Source organism: Mobula hypostoma, chromosome 4 (assembly GCF_963921235.1).
Source record: "Mobula hypostoma chromosome 4, sMobHyp1.1, whole genome shotgun sequence".
Taxonomy (NCBI): domain Eukaryota; kingdom Metazoa; phylum Chordata; class Chondrichthyes; order Myliobatiformes; family Myliobatidae; genus Mobula; species Mobula hypostoma.
The window spans coordinates 95,900,951-95,921,765 of record NC_086100.1 but is presented as its reverse complement, the minus strand read 5'-3'; the positions used below and the strand labels follow the sequence as shown (position 1 = coordinate 95,921,765).

The following is a 20,815-nucleotide window of genomic DNA, read 5'->3' as shown; positions in this document are numbered from 1 at the left end:
CTGAAAGAAGAGGAAAAGTTGTGTCTGCTGGTGCAGTCTCTGAAAGTGGTGGAAATTGAGGGGGAAGATCTGTTGAAAGTGGAGGTTGGTGGCTGGAAGGTGAGGACGGGGAATGATTCTTTTTCTGTTCTAGGACAGGGGCTGAGAGCAGAGGCATATGAAACTGATGAGATGTGTTCAAGGGCTTTGTTAGCAATGGTAAAGGAGAAGGAAGACTTTTCAGAGCACTTGTACAGAAAGTCTCATTCACAGAGCAGATATGATGGAGATGGAGGAACTGGAAGAGTGGACTAGTGTCCTTATAGGAGGCAGTGTGGATTATCTGGCCTGTCTCCTGAGTGATATCCAGAAGACAGAAAGACGAGTCAGAGTATGAACATGTGAGGGCAGGACAGAAACTGGCAGTTAAAGTAATGAAACCATCGAGTTCTGCATGGCTACAGGAAGCAGCATCAATGCAGTATTGATGTGTGGCTCGATGGGTAGCGGTTAAGGTGATGGGCTAAAGGACTTGTTTCTATGCTCTAGGACTCTTTACCATTAGCATGTTCACTCTTACTTCCTGTAAAATCCCAGGATGGAATTCACCTAATCTTAGGGGTTTAGCACTCTTCACCACCACCCACCCCCAAGATGCCAACTGCCAGTGGAAGCTGGATTTATAAGCACAAAGTAATGTAAACTTAATTTAGTCCAATCCTAGTTGCTTTCTAACCATTTCTTAGTCATTGCACGTGACTGCTTGCTGCAGACAGCTGCTCCATAGTGTTGCAGACAGTGATCGGACCTCCACAGAGCCACGGCCACCTGGTGGTCAACGGAGTGGGTTTACAGCCATTGTTTTCTCCGCCTGAAACTCACTCATCCAGGAATGGAGGCTCTGGAGGTAATTGCAAACTTCACTGGAGACCTCTCCCACACCTTACAACAAACTCGGAGTTCACAGAGTTCTTAAATATTTTTCCATTTTTTATGATCTGGGATTGTCAGCATTTATTGTCCACCCCTAATTGCCCTTGAGAAGACCATAAGATATAGGAGCAGAATTAGGCCATTTGGCCCATCAAGTCTTCTCCACCATTTCATCATGGCTAATCCATTTTCCTTTCAGCCCCAATCTCCTGCCTTCTCTCTATAACCCTTCATGTACTGAGCAATCAAAAATCTATCAACCTCCACCTTAAAAATACATTAAAAAAAATTTAGGAAGTAGTCAACCCTTTCATTTCTTCTACCAAAGTGCATGATCATATACTTCCCTACACTTTATTTCATCCGCCATTGTTTTGCCCATTCTCCTAATCTGTCTATGACCTTCTGTAGCCTCTCTGCTTCCTCAAAATTACCAGCCACTCCACCTATCTTCATATCGTCTTCAAACTTTGCAACAAAGCTATCAATTCCATCATCCAAATCATTGACATATACTGTAAAAAGAATCGGACCCAACACAGACCCCTGTGGAACACCACTAGTCACAGGCAGTCAACCAGAAAAGGCTCCCTTCATTACCACTCTTTGCTTCCTGCCAATCAGCCACTGCTTTATCCATGCTAAAATCTTTCCTGTAATGCCGTGAGCTTGTAGCTTGTTAAGCAGCCTCGTGTGGCACCTTGTCAAAGGCCTTCTGAAAATCCAAGTACACAACATCAACCGATTCTCCTTTGCCTTTCCTGATTGCTGTTTCTTCAAAGAATTCCAACAGATTTGTCAGGCACAATGTTCCCTTGAGGAAACCATACTGGCTACAGCCTATTTTATTATGTGCCTCCAAGTACCCTGAGACCTCATCCTTAATTATCGACTCCAACATCTTCCCAACCACTGAGGTCAGAGTAACTGGCCTATAGTTTCCTTTCTTCTGCCTCTCTGCCTTCTTGAATAGTGGAGTGACATTTGCAATGTTCTAGTCTTCCTGAATCTTATTGAACCATATTGAAATCCCCCATGAGTATTGTAACATTGCCCTTTTGGCCTGCATTTTCTATCTCCTGTTGTAATTTGTAGGCCTCATCCTTCCTACTGTTTGGGGGTCTGTATACAGCTCCCATCAGGGTCTTTTTACCTTTGCAGTTCCTTAGCTCTATCCACAATGATTCAACACCTTCCGACCCTGTGTCACTTCTTTCTAATAATTTGATTTTATTTTTTACCAATGGAGAAATGCCACCCCCTCTGCCTTCCTGCCTATTCTTTTGATACAATGCATATCCTTGGACATTCAGCTCCCAGCTATAATCTTCTTTCAGGCATGATTCATTCAGTAATGACCTCAAAATCATACCTGCCAATCTGTAACAGTGCTGCAAGTTCATCCACCTTATTCTGTGTACTGCGCGCTTTCAAATACAACACCTTCAGTCCTGTATTCACCCTTTTCAATTTTGTCTGCCTTATATGTAACCCTCAGGTTCGGCCTGCATGCGTTTGTCTAGGGGAAGAAAAACTTGAGAAACCTTGATTGTGTGGATGCTGCGTGACGTGTTGCCCGGTTACAAATCTGTACCACAAAATATAAGACAGTACACCATATGCAATTAAACGATTTTGCTTTATAATTCATAATCTGACTACAGGGTTAGTAAAGAAAACAAAAAGAAAAAGGGCCCATTTTAATGAAACAGTCTAATTTGCACATTGGAGCTCATGGTTGTCCATCTATTCAGTCCCCATCAAACTCCTCCGAGCGTCATCGACTCCCGGACCCTCACTCCAAGTCCTCTCCGTCCTGTGGTGTACCAACTCTCTCCACTCACGTCTTCTCTCTTCATTCCTCACCGACAAAAGACCGCGAAGCCCTTCTCTCAGACACACAAGAAAGAAGCAACATCCCTCTCACTGGATGGCACACATTCCAAAGCCCCCGTTATCTCTAGTCATAACCCAAACACTGCTGCTACAGAGAAACCATTAGATTAGCAGTGAAACATTACAGACCGTTACATATATGTTGCAACTCATCCTGTTGACTGCAATTTTTGCCCTGTCAACAGCCTCTCCTCACTACACATTGCCTCCATTTGTAAACCAGCTACCTCATCTACAGCACTATTATCCGTCTTTCCTATGATACTTCTGGCATTGAAATATACACACTAGTTGCATCATGCTCAACCTTTTGATTCCTAACTTTCTCCAAGGCCTTACCAACAACTACCTCCTCAACCTCTCCACTAACTGTCTGGCACTCTGGTTCCCATCCCCTCGCAACTCTACTTTAAATCTCATCATGCAGCATTAACAAATCTTCCTGCAAGATATTAATCCCCATCCATTTCAGGTGCAAACTGTCCTTTCTGTACAGGTCCCACCTTCCCTGGAAGTGAGCCCAATGATCTAAAGATCTTACACCAACTCCTTAGCCATGTATTAAACTGTATAATCTTCCTAGTTCTGGCCTCACTAGCACGTGGCATGGGTAGCAATCCTGAGATCACAACTGTGGAGGTCCTGCCTTTTAACTTAGAACCTAACTCCCTGAACTCCCTATGTAGAACGTCGTCACTTGTCCTGCCCACGTCATTGGTACCTACATGGACCACGACTTCACAGCTGCTCACTCTCCCACTTGAGAATGCTGAGGACTCGATCCGAGATATCCCGGACCCTGGCATCCGGGAGGCAACATACCATCCGGGAATCTCGTTCTTGCCCAAAGAACCTCCGGTCTATTCCCTTAACGAACGAATCCCCTCTCACCACAGCTCGCTTCTTCTCCCCCCTTCCCTTCTGAGTCACAGAGGCAGACTCAGTGCCAGAGACTGGACCACTGCACTTTCCTCTGTAGGTCATCCCCCCCCCCCGACAGTATCCGAAGCAATATACCTGTTGTGGGAGATGGCCACAGGGGTACTCTTCCCTGGATGTTTAACCCCTTTCACCTTCTTGATAGTCACCCAGTTCCTGTGTTCTGCACCTTGCGTGTAACTACCTCTCTATGTGCCTTATCTATCATCCCCTCAGACTCCTGAATGATCTGGAGTTCACTCAGTTCCAGTTCCAGCTCCAGCTCCAACATGTTAAGGCGGATTGTTGGAAGCTGCAGCTGGATGCACTTCTTGCAGTTGTTGTTATCAGGGACACTGAGCGTCTCCTTGCCTTCCCATGTCCCACAAGGGGAGCATTTCACTATCCTGCCTGGCATCCCTACTGTCCTTGCTGAGCAGATATAAAGAAGAAAATGAAAAAAACTTGAGCTTGTCTGTCCTTTGCTTTCTCCGACTGAAGTTTATTTTTTCTGAAGCCTCAAGATCACCACTCTGACTCTGTCCACTCAGATGATGGCCACTCCACTTACCCCTGCCCTCCTTTCACTTGCTGTTGCTAATCAATGGCAAACAGCGATTGGTCACTGGTCAAAGCTCTTTTTCACCGTGCCTCTTGTCCCCTGATTGAAGTCCCTTCCTGTCAAAACTTCCAACATTTCAGACTGGATGCTGGACAAAGCTCTTTTTTTCTAGGAGCTAGAAAGCTAAGTAGGTAGTAGTAAGCCCGCTTGAACTGCTACTGTGTGTATACTGAGGGTGTTCCTACAATGCTGTTGTGGAGGGAGTTCCAGAAATTAGTCTAACAGTGGTGAAGGACTGGTGAGATATTTGCAGGTCACGTTGGTGTGTGGTTTGAGGAACAACCTGCAGGCTGTGGTTCTCCCTCATCCCTACTGGCCTTGTGCTTCTTGGCTTCTTGGTGCTCCTCATATGTAGCTGGTATTTGTGTGAGTGTGTGTGTGTGAGTGTGTGTGTGAGTGTGTGTGAGTGTGTCTGTGTGTGAGTGAGTGTGTGAGTGTGAGTGTGTGTGTGTGAGTGTGTGTGTGAGTGTGTGTGAGTGTGTCTGTGTGTGAGTGTGTGTGAGTGTGAGTGTGTGTAAGTGTGTGTGTGTGTGAGTGTGTGTGAGTGTGTGTGAGTGTGTGTGTGTGTGTGTGAGTGTGTGTGTGTGAGTGTGTGTGTGTGAGTGTGTGTGTGTGTGAGTGTGTGAGAGTGTGTGTGTGAGTGTGTGAGTGTGTGAGTGTGTGTGAGTGTGTGTGTGTGAGTGGGTGTGTGTGTCTGTGTGTGTGTGAGTGTGTGAGTGTGTGTGTGAGTGTGAGTGTGTGTGTGTGAGTGTGTGTGTGAGTGTGTGAGTGTGTGTGTGAGTGTGTGTGAGAGTGAGTGTGTGTGTGTGTGTGAGTGTGTGTGTGTGTGAGAGTGTGTGTGTGTGTGTGTGAGTGTGTGTGTGTGTGAGTGTGCATTTGGGTATGTTTGTGTGTCTATGTGTGCATATTGTGAGTGTGTGTGTGTGTGAGTGTGTGTGAGTGTGTGTGAGTGTGTGTGTGTGTGTGAGTGTGTGTGTGTGTGAGTGTGCATTTGGGTATGTTTGTGTGTCTATGTGTGCATATTGTGAGTGTGTATGTGGAGATCGGATTGTGTTTCATATGGAAGCTCATTTTATTACAACTCGTGGTCATTTATTTTCTGCTTTGTTCCACTGACAAACTAAATCACCCTATTAAAACAAGCCTTCACCCACCCCTACATACCTTCTGTGTGGCTCTTGTTTTCCTGCTCTGACTCCAGATCCATTAACACCTAAAAATCCTCAAACACGAGGAAATCTGCAGATGCTGGAAATTCAAGCAACACACACAAAATGCTAGATGCTGCCTGACCTGCTGCATTCCACCAGCATTTTGTGTGTGTTACCTAACAATCCTGTTGACTTGTGTTGAATCCACTCAGTGACGGGCTCTCCTGGGTAGATAGATTGACTCACATCTGGGTGAAGAAATGTTCCCTCATCCCCGCCATGACCAGGCAATCTGAGACTGTGATCACATGTGAGTTCTGAATGTTCTATCTTCAGGGAAATTTCTATCCTGTTGGGAAGACTCATTGAAACATAGGAGATCATTTCACTTTCATCTAAACTTGAGTGGGAACAGGCTCCACTGATGCGGGTATTAAGCCTCTGACATATAACTTATTCCTTGGGTCATATTCCTGAAGTGGGATGGGGTGGGGAAGGTATCTATAATCTGGACCACACAAGAATGTTTAACATTTAATCTGTGCCAGGGTTTGAAATAATACCACCTCTCTGTTTCTATCAGGCAATTTACAGCCATCTCTTTGTGTGGATTGTGAATAAAGTTAACACTGTGATCTACACACACCCCGCCAGTAATTCAGGAAAGGTCTCTTCAATTGGTCTCCTTGACATCTTTGGCTTTGAGAACTTTGACGTAAACAGGTACCCAGTTTCCCTTCCATTATTTTGCAACAGGGCAAAGAGTAATGTATGGTCTGTTTACTTATTTAAATGTATATGAGTTATTCTCTGTTTTACATGGTTGCTTGGGTCATCTTTGAGCTCTCAATGTGCGTTGGGGAATTTTGTTTTCATTGGATCTCATCCATGAGCAGGAGAAGGCCCAGGGTTGCAGGCCAGGGAGAAAACAGAAACACAGCATCCTCTATTTAGCCCAAAGGAGTGGGAGAAGTGGGCAGCACTGGGGCTCAATGGCTAGAGCCACTGCCTCATGGTGTCCAAGACCCATGTTTGATCCTGACCCTAGCTTTGCACGTTCTCCCTCTCACCCAGGTGCTCTGTTTTCCTCCCACGTCTCAAAGATGTGTATGTTTGTAGGCTAATTGGCCATTGTAAATTACATCTAGTGTGTAGGTGAAGGGTGGAAATGATGAGAGTGTGCGGAGAATAAAAGAGGATGAATGTGGGATTAGTGTAAATGGCTAAGATGATCGGCACAGCTTGAGTGGGGCAAAGAGCTTCCTCCTAAGTGGTAAGAACACACAACATGAGACTACAGTAACTATAGTTCATAAGTACTACATTTACAATCTCCTGTGGACCTCTATAACGACAAGTTCAGATTTTCATCTTGTAAACTTAAGATATACACATACATGTTCATAAAGTCATGGAGAGATTTTGAGGAGGTGACGAAGGGGAATGATGAGAGTAGAGCAGTGGATGTACTATACATGGACTTCATTAAAGCTGACAGCAAGGTTCCTCATCATAGGCAGATCCAAAAGCTTAAGGCACATGTAACATCTGGAGACTTGGTCAATTAGGTTCATAGTTGACTAGGGTAGAATAGACAGGGGGTAGTGGTGGAAGGGTGTTATCCTAGCTGCAGGTCCGTGACCACTGGTAAGTTGCTCTGCAGGGATCACTGGTAGGATCTCTGCTGTTAGTGATTTATACTCAGTGGCCACTTTATTAGGTACAGGAGGAACTGAATGTATATGTAAATGAGCTGGACTAAACTGGGTATGAGCTGATTATTAAGTTAGTAGGTGACACAAAATTTGGCAGAGTTGTGGGTACTGAGGAAGGCTGTTAAGGGATTCAGCGGGATAGAGATCGGTTGGAAATGTGGACAGAGAAATGGAGTTTAACCTGAACAAGTGTGAGGTGCTGTACTTAGAGAGGTCAAATGTAAAAGGAAAGTATACAGTTGTAGGATCTTAAACATGCGAGAGTCGCTTTATGTGCTTAATAAAAGCCACAGCCCTTTACTTCCATTATGAACAAACCAAAAACAGTCATCTTACACTGACATCATGTCAGACACCATTTCTTAAGGTGAACACAACAACTCAATGACTGTGTTTGTGAATTATGCAGATCAGTTTCTGTTATGAACAATATGTGACATCTATCACCCATTACATTACCCTACAAATGGTGTGACGCTTAGAGTATTGACATGCAAAAGAATCTTAGGGTACAAGTCATAGCTCCGTGAAGGTAACAACGCAAGTGGATAGGGTGGCGAGGAAAGTGTCATTGATTGCAGTGTTTAGTATTGAGTTGGGAAGTCACGTTGCAGCTGTATAAACTTTAGTTAGCCTGCATTTGGAGAATTATGTGCAGTTCAGGTCACTAAACTGCAGAAAGGATGTGGAGGCTTTGGAGAGGGTGCAGAAGTAGTTCAGCAGGATATTGCCTGGATTATAGAATAAAACCTATAAAGAGAGGGTTGGACAGACTTAGCTTGTTTCCTCTGGTGTGCTGGAGGCTGAGGGGAAACTACATCAAAATAGATAAAATTATGAGAGACATAAAAGAAATTAATAGTCAGAATCTTTTCCCCAGATGAAAACTGCAAATATTGGAGGGCATCGGTTTAGTGTGACGGGGCGAAGTTTGAAGGAGATCTATGAGACAAGTTGGTTTTACACAGAGGCTGCACTGCCAGGAGAAGTGGTAGAAGCAGATATGATAGCAATATTTAAGAGGTGTTTAGACAGGAAATGAACATGCAGGAAATGGAGGGATAGAGACCATGGGCAGGCAGATGGGATTGACTTAGATTGGCGTTGTGGTTGGCACAGATATTTTGGGTCGAAGGGCCTGTTCTTTACTCTATCTTGCAGCACTGTGTCTCTATTTAATGTAATGTAGAATCTGCACAGCAAAGGGCAAAGACATTCACCTTTATTTTGCGGGATGATGTTTTGTTGGACTTTGTGGGTTACAGAAATAGAGGAAGAATTTACAGCACTGTACCAATTTGTGAGAGATCTCCCTCAGATTTATGGTATGCTCAAATTTGTTGGTGTTTTTGCTGTGTTTCGCAGTGGCATCAGATTTGGATCCAGCAATAAGCTGGTATCTCATTGTTCATAAATCCTATTGGTTCAGTATCTGTCTCACCACCTTCTAAACTCACTAGGTTCTGTTACCACTCCTTTTAAACCCAACATGATCCTTTCAAATTCCGTAGCCAGTCCAAATGCAGGGAAGCCCCAAGAGTGTTGTATTACTGTGTGTTTGCTGTGGTCCTGCGTTTCTGCTCCTTCATTTGGTGTCCACTCTTTCCAGTTTCGAGCAGCTGTGCATTAACTTTGCCAATGAGCAGTTACAACAGTTCTTTGTGAGGCACATTTTCAAGGAGGAACAGGCAGAATACAAACAGGAGAATATAGTCTGTCAACACATTGAATATGTTGACAACCAAAAGGCACTGGACGTTCTCAGCATCAAACCAATGAATATCATCTCACTCATTGATGAAGAAAGCAAGTTGCCAAAGGTAAGTTGTCCTGTGTCCTTCTCTTGATTGGTCATTCACTCACAGGATTCCAAATCAAGTCAAATTTCTTGTCGGGTGCACACGTATGATGAGGTATAGGTAGAGTGAGGCAGCATAACATAATTTAGATTCAGACAACACACAGAACACAAATTAAAACGACAGTGGAGAAAAAACCGTTGCTAAGTAAGACACTGGTGCAAAAACACAATTAGAAAACATGATTTGAATGACAAACCAGTATTTAATGCAAACTGCCCTTATTGGAAGCCACTGCAGTTGTTGTGGTGGAGCTGTTTCGGTAAAGTAAGGAATTCTGGAATTCAGACCCAGTGGCAAGGTAATTCCAAGTCAATGAGGGGAATCTGCGGGTGGTGACATTTGCATGAGTTGGCTTAATTTGTTGTATGGTTGATAAAGAAGGCTAGAGGAGAGGTGCAGTGGTTTTTGTTGACTGCACCCTGCACTCAGGTGTGCTGAATGTTGAGGGTGATGAATGGAGCAGCAATCAAGTCCTGGAAGGAGATAAGCTTCCAGGATGCACTCATCCAGGCGAGCAGAGAGTTATCCATCACACCCTTGACTTGAATCTTGGAGATGATGCAAAGACTTTGGGGAGTTACTCTGATCTGATCTGATGGGAGTTATGTGACTGAGCTATTGGGTCTTTGGCCAGAACGCTTCACTGATGTTGGTGATCTCTATCCTGCTGAATCTTTTGACCACCTTCCTCGCTACTCACAGCTCAGCCAATTTTTGTGACATCTGCTAAGGGTCAAGGAGAGAGGACTTGGCTGTCCCTTGTAAAGGTTCATTGCTTGACACAAGTCAGGTCACAGCTGAAAGCAGTCTTCTCCAATTTGGACCTCAGAATGAGGCTGAGGTGGATAGGTGGATGAACACTCTCTCGTTCCCTTTCTGCTGTTTCTCTCTCTCACACACACTGTCACTCATTTTCACTTTCTCTCTATCATGCTTCTTCCTCCCTCCCCTTCTTTCTCCCGGTATCTGTCTTTCACTTCTCTTTCTTTTCCTTCCTCACTTCCTCTTCCTCGTTTAATCTCATTTCTTTCTCTTTCTCTGTCTCTCGCTCCCTCTTCCCCCCCCTCAACATACACACTGTCATTAATACCAGTGTGCATCAATGATATTTTCTCCTCTGCCACCGATGCTGTGCCCCAGTAGACTCTGGCCTTTGATTTGAAAGACAGTGGGTTTGCCATCCAGGTCTAGAGACTGGACTTCAAGCTGAAGTTGTTTGACTGTGGTATAGAAGGGATGCTACTAATGTAGAAGTGTTGTCAGGTGGATGATCTCGTAGGCGACTATAATATCTCTAACTGGAATGGGAATTGGTTTATTATTGTCACATTAACTATGGCACAGTGAATACAGCTACATTGTGCCATTCAGACAAATCATTTCATGCATAAGTACCCTGAGGTAGTACAAAGAGAAACAGAATGCAGAATATGGTATTACATTACAGAGAATGCAGTGCGCTATTGTTGGGAAATTATCTCTAGGTCTTGTATTGAGTTTGTCCTTCAACATTGTTGAATAATGGAATCTTGCTTTACACAGATTGACTGCCATACTTTCTACTCTGTATTAGTGTCTGCCCTACGAAGCACACTAGAGTGCCCTGTGGTTGTGAGCTTTGATTTGTTGATGTATGTCTCTCTCCCTTTTCTGCAGGGCACTGATAGGACGATGTTAAACAAGCTGAATAATCACCATAGCAATAGTAGAATCTACCTTCCACCCAAGAGCTCCCACGACACCAAGTTTGGCATTGCACACTTTGCTGGAGTGGTCTACTACAACTCGAATGGTACTGACCCCGTGTGGCAGTCAGCCTCTGTGGATCTTGTTAGTGCGGAGATGGGGGGTGTTCTTCTGTGGAGATATTCTGCAGCTCCAAGAGTTAGAGGAAAACCTCACTGGTGTCCTTTGTGGAAATGAGCCCTCTTGCCAAACCCCCCAAGTCACATGTGACTCCAGTCCTAAAGCCACTTGCTTGTCCATTGAAGTGGCTTTGTAAGCTACCCATTTTCCTTTCTGTAGCTGCCGACAGGTGTACTTTCGTTGGTGACACCCACATCCTTTGGTCTTACATGGCCTTAAGGAGGCAGCTAAGCAACCAGCCATTGTGGGTTCAATTATCAGTTTGGCAGCTGTGGATGATGGTTTGACACCATGATCTGCCCATCCTTGTGTGACTTCCTCCTGAGTCAGTGATTATCACTGGAACAATCTGATAGCCTCCCTTGCGGTTCCTCAAGCCCTAACTGTTCATCTTGCCAGTGTCAGCCATCCCTTTTGAAAAGGTTTCTCCATTCTTGTGTCTGATGGGACCGAGTCAGAGGTGCGCCTCCGGGACCGAGTCAGAGGTGCGCCTCCGGGACCGAGTCAGAGGTGCGCCTCCGGGACCGAGTCAGAGGTGAGCCTCCGGGACCGAGTCAGAGGTGCGCCTCCGGGACCGAGTCAGAGGTGCGCCTCCGGGACCGAGTCAGAGGTGCGCCTCCGGGACCGAGTCAGAGGTGAGCCTCCGGGACCGAGTCAGAGGTGAGCCTCTGGTTGGTCAAACTCTGCGCTGGTGAGGTTGATGGGCATCTGACTGCCAGAGATGATCCTGGCTGGAGTGAATTGAAGGAGATGTGCTTGAAATATTGAGAATTCTTAAGCTCTCACTGGCGTGTCCAGAGGGTAATGCTGGAAGTAGTTTGAAGGAGATTCAACAGGGTAATCCCTGGGGTGAGTAAGTTGTCCTGTCAAGAAAGGTTAGACAGTTTGGGTCTGTATTGCGTGGAATTAATAGGGAAGTGAATAACATTATCGAGACATATAAAACTAAGATTCTTCTCTCAGACAGTGGTGAGTCTGGAATTCTCTGCTTCTGAGGGTGATGGAGGCTGGTTTATTAGTATGAGGTGGAGTTAGATAAATATTTGAAAGATCAAAGAATTGAGGGTCAAGGGGAACTGGCATAGAAGAGGAGTTGAGGCCTGGGATTGACCAGCCATGATCATGTTGAATGGTGGGGTTGTCTCGAGAGGTTCCTGTTTTCTTGTGACTCTCAGGTAAAGGTTGGCTGTCTAACTTCCAATGCTCGAGCTCAGAAACCCGAACCCCAGCCCCTGAAGAAGCCGGGAACCTGATGTGAACTTTTGGTAAGGATGGCAACAGGTGGTGGCCAAGGCTGCAGTTACTGCACCCCTGAACAGTGACACGGGGAGTCCAGGGTCTACCTGTGGGTATCTGGATATGGTACCGGAAGCAACATACACAGAAAGTTGGAGAACCTCAGCAGTCCAAGCAGCATCAATGGAAAAGAGTAAACAGTCGACGTCTCGGGGTGAGCCCCTTCATCAGGACTGGAAAGGAAGGGCAGAAGTCTCCTCTTACTTTCCAGTCCTGAAGAAGTGTCCTGGCCCAAAGCATTAACTGTTTATTCCTCTGGTTAATGCTGCCTGACCTGCTGAGTTCCTCCAGCATCTTGTGTGTGTTGCTTTGGATTTACAGCATCTGCAGATTTTCCCCTGTTCATGGTACCAGAAGGTGGGTTTACAAATCAGGATGCAATGTCAGCAGCTACTGAGGGGCCTGGGACTCCAAAGGTTTATGAGGTCTGGAATGGTAGGTATTCCAGTCTCCTGGGTACTCCAAGGTTCAAATGTGGGAATGGGAGGGATTAGTGAAAGTCTTCTGGGTCTCTTAAAGATTGTGGAAGTTTTCTCAGCTGTTCTTTAGTGTTCCTCTCAGTGTTTAGCCAGGGTCCTCCCCGAGCTGAGATAAGGAATGTAGCCATCCTGAGCACCATGGGGAGGAGGTAAGTTTCTGGGAGCTTGGGGTTCCCTGATGTGCAGCTGCAACAGATCTGACTGAGAGGATATTGTTTTTGTAGTGGTGCTGGTTACCATCCAAACAGCCATACCTCACCCATTCTCCACCTGTAGAGCCAATCAGACCCTTAGTGAAGTGAACACTCTACAACCAGGATGTTTGCATACTGCCCATGGATCTGTCAGACCAGGACTGGGCAGCTATAGGTAGACAATCCCAGCAGCTGAGATGCCTCGTGTCCTTTCAGGCTTCCTCGAGAAGAACAGGGATGATCTGAGCTCCAGCATCATCCAGATGGTGCAGTCTTCCAGCAACACCTTCCTCAAACAAATCTTCCAGAGCAGCTCCGGGTCAGCTTCAGGAAAGAAGACCAACCATCTTCTCGTTCCCTACGGAGGATCCATCAAGGTGCAGATTACAGTCGGTCAACCCACCCTTCCAGTTGTGTTCCGGTACTGTCAGCTCCTATGCTTTCCCTACACCATCACATTCCGAGTGTCTATCCACTCCACTCCACTCCCAATGTCTATCCACTCCACTCCATCCCATTCCCAATGTCTATCTGCACCACTTTATCCCATTCCCAATGTCTATTCACTCCATCCCATTCCCAATGTCTTTCTGCACCACTCCATCCCATTCCCAGTGTCTGTCCACTCCACCCCATCCCATTTCCAGTGTCTATCCACTCCACCCCATTCCATTCCCAGTGTCTATCCACTCCACTCCATCCCACTTCCAGTGTCTATCCACTCCACCCCATTCCATTCCCAGTGTCTATCCACTCCACCCCATCCCATTCCCAGTGTCTATCCACTCCACTCCATCCCATTCCCAGTTCACTCCAGGCATACTCTCCCCTTCCTGCTCTGTCCATGGGCATCGCTGGCGGCTGCTGCTGTACGGGAGGGTCAGATCAGCTGAGTGAGCTGGATTATCTCAGCAACAGCTCACCCTCGGCCTCACCTACACCTCGTCGTGTCACACCCTCCCAGAATTCAACCCTTATCTCAACCTGATCCTAAATACAAAGCCTCCAGCAGGGGTGTGAGAGGCCACCTGTGCTCCTTTTTTCTGCTGAGGGTAGAAATGGTTTGCAGCATTGTACTGAGCTTCCAGACACACCAAGGTATCGTTTATTTTCCTGACTCTTCAGATTGCTGGTGATGCTTCCCGAGGATCTATCCTGCAGACGACTGACGGCCACAGGCGCCTGACGACACTCTGCAGCCAGTTCAGGCAGTCTCTGGACAATCTAATGAGAACTCTCAGAGTTAGTCAGCCCTTCTTCATTCGCTGCATCAAGCCCAATAAAGACAAAAAACCTCTGGTAAGGGGCCATCGTGGGATGGTACAGTAAGGTATGGTGGGTGTCCCAGGCCTAGACTAAAGGGAGCTCTGCAGTGGTGGATGTCCAGTTCCGACAGGGCCCCAGTGAACAGATGTGGAGTGATGGACTGCTGGTTACAAACCCCAACTCGTGGGGTCCTGTTCCAGATGTGAAGAGATGACTCCATATGTTCAGATGTGGAGTGACAGGGTCTCCACATGGATTTTGAGGGTGGAGACTGGGAATAGGATCAGAAGGTGAGGCTGGAGGCTGGGAATGGGATGGGATTGGATGGTGAGGGTGGAGACTGGGAATGGGACGGGATGGTGAGGGTGGAGGCTGGGAATTAGACAGGATGGTGAGGGTGGAGACTGGAAATGGGATGGGATTGGATGGTGAGGGGGAGACTGGGAATGGGACGGAATGGAATGGTGAGGGTGGAGACTGGGAATGGGATTGGATGGTGAGGGTGGAGACTGGGAATAGGATGGGATGGTGAGGTTGGAGACTGGAAATGGGATGGGATGGTGAGGGTGGAGGCTGGGAATAGGATGGGATTGGATGGTGAAGGTGGAGGCTGGGAATGGGATGGGATTGAATGGTGAGGGTGGAGACTGGGAATGGGATGGGATGGTGAGGGTGGAGACTGGGAATGGGACGGGATGGTGAGGGTGGAGGCTGGGAATTAGACAGGATGGTGAGGGTGGAGACTGGGAATGGGATGGAATGGAATGGTGAGGGTGGAGACTGGGAATGGGACGGGATGGTGAGGGTGGAGGCTGGGAATTAGACAGGATAGTGAGGGTGGAGACTGGGAATGGGATGGAATGGTGAGGGTGGAGGCTGGGAGTGGGACGGAATGGTGAGGGTGCAGACTGGCAATGGGACGGGGTGGTGAGGGTGGAGACTGGGAATGGGACGGGGTGGTGAGGGTGGAGACTGGGAATGGGACGGGATGGTGAGGGTGGAGACTGGGAATAGGATGGGATGGTGAGGGTGGAGGCTGGGAATGGGATGGGACAGGATGGTGAGGGTGGAGACTGGGAATGGGACGAGATGGTGAGGGTGGAAGCTGGGAATGGGACGAGATGGTGAGGGTGGAGGCTGGGAATGGGACGAGATGGTGAGGGTGGAGGCTGGGAATGGGACGAGATGGTGAGGGTGGAGGCTGGGATGGACTATGATGAAAGTCTCTAGTTAAGGGAAGGAGTCCTTTGCTCTGTCCTTTCATCATTCTCTGCAGCCATTGTCCATCCTATTAGTTCTCTGTTGTCACATTGCCTGATCTCCTCTGATGCGGGACCAGTATGTTTCAATAATGAATTTCTCCTACAGACTTAAACCTTCCAGTGTGTTTTTAATCTCATGTTGTGATTCCTTCCAGCTGTTTGATCGGGAGTTATGCATTAAACAGTTACGATATTCTGGAATGGGAGAGACTATTCATATCCGCAAGTCAGGTTATCCCATTCGCTTCACCTTCTCAGATTTTATAGAGAAGTACAAGGTTACAGTGAGGTCAGCGCTGTGGAAAGGCACAGAGGTAAGCTAGGCAAATGGCTGCCTGAACTTTCTGCCGATTCCAATCAGACGTTTTGTTTGTGGTGTTACATAATAATAGAATCATAGAGCATGGAAACAGCCCTTCAACCCTGCTAGACATGTCAACTAAGACGTCCATTTAAGCTGGTCTCATTTGCCCCCATTTGATCAATATCCTTTCCTATCCTTGTACCCATCCAAGAGTCTTTTAATTGTTAATGAAACGGCCTCAACTACTTCCTCTGGCAGCTTGTTCCATATATGTGCCACCCAGTGTGTAAAAAAAAAACTTGGCCTCAGGATCCTATGGAATCTTTACCCCCTCCATCGCCCTCTAGTTCTTGATTGTCCAACCCTGAGAAAATGATAGTGTGCCTGCCATGATTTTATGTAGCACCTGTGATATAATACAATACCCCAGTCTCCTGTGCTCCAATGAACAGCCCCTGTGGTGCTTGGAAGGTGGCCTGCTCAGCCTCTCTGTACAGCTCAGTCAGCGGTAGAGTTGCATTAATTGACGTAAGCACAGGTACACATATCCACAAGTACAATGGTAAAGTTAGTGGGCATCACAGGCACGTACAGTAGCTCCAGATGATTGAAGGTTCAAGATCATTCAGTGCCATTTCCAGTACACAAGTGTAAAGGAAACAAAATACTCCCGATCCACTACAGCACAAAAAAAATAAGATGAAGAACACAATAATAAAAATTGCAGTAAATATAAATACACAGAATAGATTATATACAGAGATTGATTGTGTGTCCATGAAGTGATGCTAGGCACAGGAGTACCTCTACATAAGGTGACAGGAAATGATAAAGTAGTGGTGGTTGGGGGTGTGATGGGGTGTGTTAGTGAGGGTGGAGGTGTTGCTCAGCCTTACTGCTTGGGGAAAATAACTGTTCTTGAGTCTGATAGTCCTGGTATGGATGCTACGTAGCCATCTCCCAGATGGGAGTGGGATAAACAGCACATTTGGAAAGCGATGAAATCATCGGACAAAGTCAGCATGGATTTGTGAAAGGAAAATCATGTCTGACAAATCTCATAGAATTTTTTGAGGATGTAACTAGTAGAGTGGGTAGGGGAGAACCAATGGATGTTGTATATTTGGATTTTCAAAAGGCTCTTGACAAGGTCCCACACAGGAGATTAGTGTGCAAACTTAAAGCACATGGTATTGGGGGTAAGGTATTGATGTGGATAGAGAATTGGTTAGCAGACAGGAAGCAAAGAGTGGGAATAAATGGGACCTTTCCAGAATGGCAGGCGGTGACTAGTGGGGTACCGCAAGGCTCAGTGCTGGGACCCCAGTTGTTTGCAATATATATTAATGACTTGGATGAGGGAATTAAATGCAGCATCTCCAAGTTTGCAGATGACACGAAGTTGGGTGGCAGTGTTAGCTGTGAGGAAGATGCTAAGAGGATGCAGAGTGACTTGGATAGGTTGGGTGAGTGGGCAAATTCATGGCAGATGCAATTTAATGTGGATAAATGTGAAGTTATCCACTTTGGTGGCAAAAATAGGAAAACAGATCATTATCTGAATGGTGGCCGATTAGGAAAAGGGGAGGTGCAACGAGACCTGGGTGTCATTATACACCAGTCATTGAAAGTGGGCATGCAGGTACAGCAGGCGGTGAAAAAGGCAAATGGTATGCTGGCATTTATCGCAAGAGGATTCGAGTACAGGAGCAGGGAGGTACTACTGCAGTTGTACAAGGCCTTGGTGAGACCACACCTGGAGTATTATGTGCAGTTTTGGTCCCCTAATCTGAGGAAAGACATCCTTGCCGTAGAGGGAGTACAAAGAAGGTTCACCAGATTGATTCCTGGGATGGCAGGACTTTCATATGAAGAAAGACTGGATGAACTGGGCTTGTACTCGTTGGAATTTAGAAGATTGAGGGGGGATCTGATTGAAACGTATAAAATCCTAAAGGGATTGGACAGGCTAGATGCAGGAAGATTGTTTCCGATGTTGGGGAAGTCCAGAACAAGGGGTCACAGTTTGAGGATAAAGGGGAAGCCTTTTAGGACCGAGATCAGGAAAAACTTCTTCACACAGAGAGTGGTGAATCTGTGGAATTCTCTGCCACAGGAAACAGTTGAGGCCAGTTCATTGGCTATATTTAAGAGGGAGTTAGATATGGCCCTTGTGGCTACGGAGATCAGGGAGTATGGAGGGAAGGCTGGGGCGGGGTTCTGAGTTGGATGATCAGCCATGATCATAATAAATGGCAGTGCAGGCTCAAAGGGCCGAATGGCCTACTCCTGCACCTATTTTCTATGTTTCTATGTATCTCCTTGATAGCGGGTAGGTGGGCGTCAGTGATGCATTGGGGAGTTTTGGCTACACATCGCATTCCTGTCCACCACAGTTCAGTTTCTGTACCTGTCAGGATGCTGGAGCAGGGATCCAATCACAGACCCAGTACTGTGCACACAGCGATATTAATTGAGTAACAAATCCCGAGGTGAAAACAAAGTCGGCGTCAAAGTTCATGCCGAGATCAGAACATCCAGAGGAATCCAAAAACCAGAATCAGGAAACAGGCAGAGTTGATGTTCAGACAGACAAAGTTCCGATACAAATGCTGGAAAGGCTCCAGAAAACTCACTGGCACAATCTGGCACAAATAGGTGAAAACACAGGACTAAAATACACAGGGCAATAAACAGAGAGGCAGATGATAGGTGGAGCACAATGAGACAGAAGTGACAGCAATACAGGTAATAATGAGAAACAGGTGAGAGGTGGAGTACTCAGTAATACAGGGGCCGGAGTAGAGCAGGTGGCAAGAAAGATGGGACACCGAGGGGAAAGGGAGGCATTTATATCAAATACAAAAGAGTGTTGCAGTTACTAGGGTAGGTAATGGAAATAGAAGAGAGGAAACTGTGTGGACTAGGTTAAGGCTGGGGCATTGTGCATTAAACAAAACACTGAAAATGATAGGGAAACACCAGACAGGATTGTGTGAGGAATGTCAGGAAGAGGAGTCAGTAGAACATGTAGTTCTGAGTTGCAGCAAGTGTGGGATACAGAGAGAGATGATGAGAAATAAATTAAGGGAGTTGGGGATGCAAGAATTCACATTAAAAGGGTTGCTGGGCATGGGTGAGAGAGCACAAGTCCGGGTATTTTTAGCGTTTTTAAGGGGTACAGGGGTTTTTTATAGAATATGACGAATAAACAGGAATAGGATACTAGGATGGTCAAAGATGGGAGGGTGAAGTGTAGGTTTGTGTGTGTGTATATATATATATGTGTGTGTGCGCGGGCGATTGGGTGAAGGGATTTAGAATGTATGTCTTGTGCACATTCTGGAGCAGAGGGTGGCGGTAATGCACCATTAAGCTGGATGCCAACCGCCGTAAAACAAGATACAGACAGACAGGAGTAGAGCAGGAGCACGTGGAAATACAAAACCACAGACTGACAGCTAGGGGAAAAACACACAAAAAGACAGAGTTCTACTGGAGGTACTGACAGTACCATGCAGTGATACAGCATGTTAGGATGATCTCTACTGTGAATCTGTAGATTAACGTAAATCCAGATTATGCCCAGTCCAGCTCGCTGCAGCCTCCTCAGAAAGTAGAGGTGTTGATGATCTTTCTTGATTGTGCAAGATATGTTCTGGGACCATGGGAGATTGTGTGAGATGTGCACACCCACAAGTGTGAACTGCTCACAGTTTCCACTGCTATGGTGCTGATATAAATAGGGGTGTGAATGATGTGATATAAAGAGGGGTGGGAATGATGCGAGATCTCTAGAAGTTGATAACCATCTCCTTTGTCTTGTTGACATTTGAGTAGGCTGTCCCATCATGTACTCCACAAGAAAAACCTGAATTAAATGTAAGCCATATAAAATTTTTACAACAAAAACATAATTAAATCCAAAAAAAGAACCCAAAGTAGTACAAAGTGGTTAAAGTTGTGATAGTGTTCCTGTACTGATGTACTTATTAGAGTTGTGCCAGTTGCTTGAAGAATTGAATATCTGAAGGGAAGTAGCTGTTGTTGAATCTGGTGATGTGGCTTCTGTAGCTGTGAGGAGATGGATGGGGCCTCATGTAGGTTCTACTGATGGTGGGGAAGGACATGCCAGTGATACATTGGGCTGAGTTCACCATTCTCTGCAGCTCCTTATGTTCCTGCACGTTTGAATTGCCGTGCCTGACTATGAAGTTTGTTAGCATAGGGACCTCCTGAACCTCCTGTGAAATAAAAACAGAGTTTCTTAGATAGCCCAAGTGTGTAATTTGAGGGTCTTGCATGGAAAAGACTGGACTATGTTACATAGAAACATAGAAAATAGGTGCAGGAGTAGGCCATTCAGCCCTTCAAGTCTGCACCACCATTCAGTATGATCATGGCTGATCGTCCAACTCAGAACCCTGCACCAGCCTTCCCTCCATACCCCCTGTTCCCTTTGGCCACAAGGGCCATATCTAACTCCCTCTTAAATATAGCCAATGAACTGGCCTCAACTGTTTCCTGTGGCAGAGAATTCCACAGATTCACCACTCTCTGTGTGAAGAAGTTTTTCCTCATCTCGGTCCTAAAAGACTTCCCCTTTATCCTCAAACTGTGACCCCTCGTTCTGGACTTCCCCAACATCAGGAACAATCTTCCTGCATCTAGCCTGTCCAATCCCTTTAGGATTTTATACGTTTCAATAAGATCCCCCCTCAATCTTCTAAATTCCAGCGAGTATAAGCCAAGTCGATCCAGTCTTTCTTCATATGAAAGTCCTGCCATCTCAGGAATCAATCTGGTGAACCTTCTTTATACTCCCTCTATGGCAAGGATGTCTTTCCTCAGATTAGGGGACCAAAACTGCACACAATACTCCAGGTGTGGTCTCACCAAGGCCTTGTACAACTGCAGTAGTACCTCCCTGCTCCTGTACTCAAATCTTCTAATAATCTGTTTTCCTGTTTTTGCCACCAAAGTGGATAACCTCACGTTTATCCACATTAAATTGCATCTGCCATGAATTTGCCCACTCACCCAACCTATCCAAGTCACCCTGCATCCTCTTA

At 46.1% G+C, this 20,815-nt stretch overlaps 1 protein-coding gene across 3 annotated transcripts in view; it reads left to right on the top strand.

Annotated features, from left to right (window-relative positions):
- Nucleotides 1–20,815, top strand: part of LOC134345477 (unconventional myosin-VIIa-like) — a 218,210-nt gene that overhangs the window by 55,409 nt on the left and 141,986 nt on the right. For all 3 annotated transcript variants that reach the window (XM_063046193.1, XM_063046192.1, XM_063046195.1), the window contains exons 12-17: nucleotides 6,083–6,222; nucleotides 8,824–9,034; nucleotides 10,733–10,868; nucleotides 13,128–13,288; nucleotides 14,037–14,210; nucleotides 15,595–15,753. In XM_063046193.1, the coding sequence (XP_062902263.1) occupies nucleotides 6,083–6,222; nucleotides 8,824–9,034; nucleotides 10,733–10,868; nucleotides 13,128–13,288; nucleotides 14,037–14,210; nucleotides 15,595–15,753 (981 nt within the window). The remainder of the gene's footprint in view (nucleotides 1–6,082; nucleotides 6,223–8,823; nucleotides 9,035–10,732; nucleotides 10,869–13,127; nucleotides 13,289–14,036; nucleotides 14,211–15,594; nucleotides 15,754–20,815) is intronic.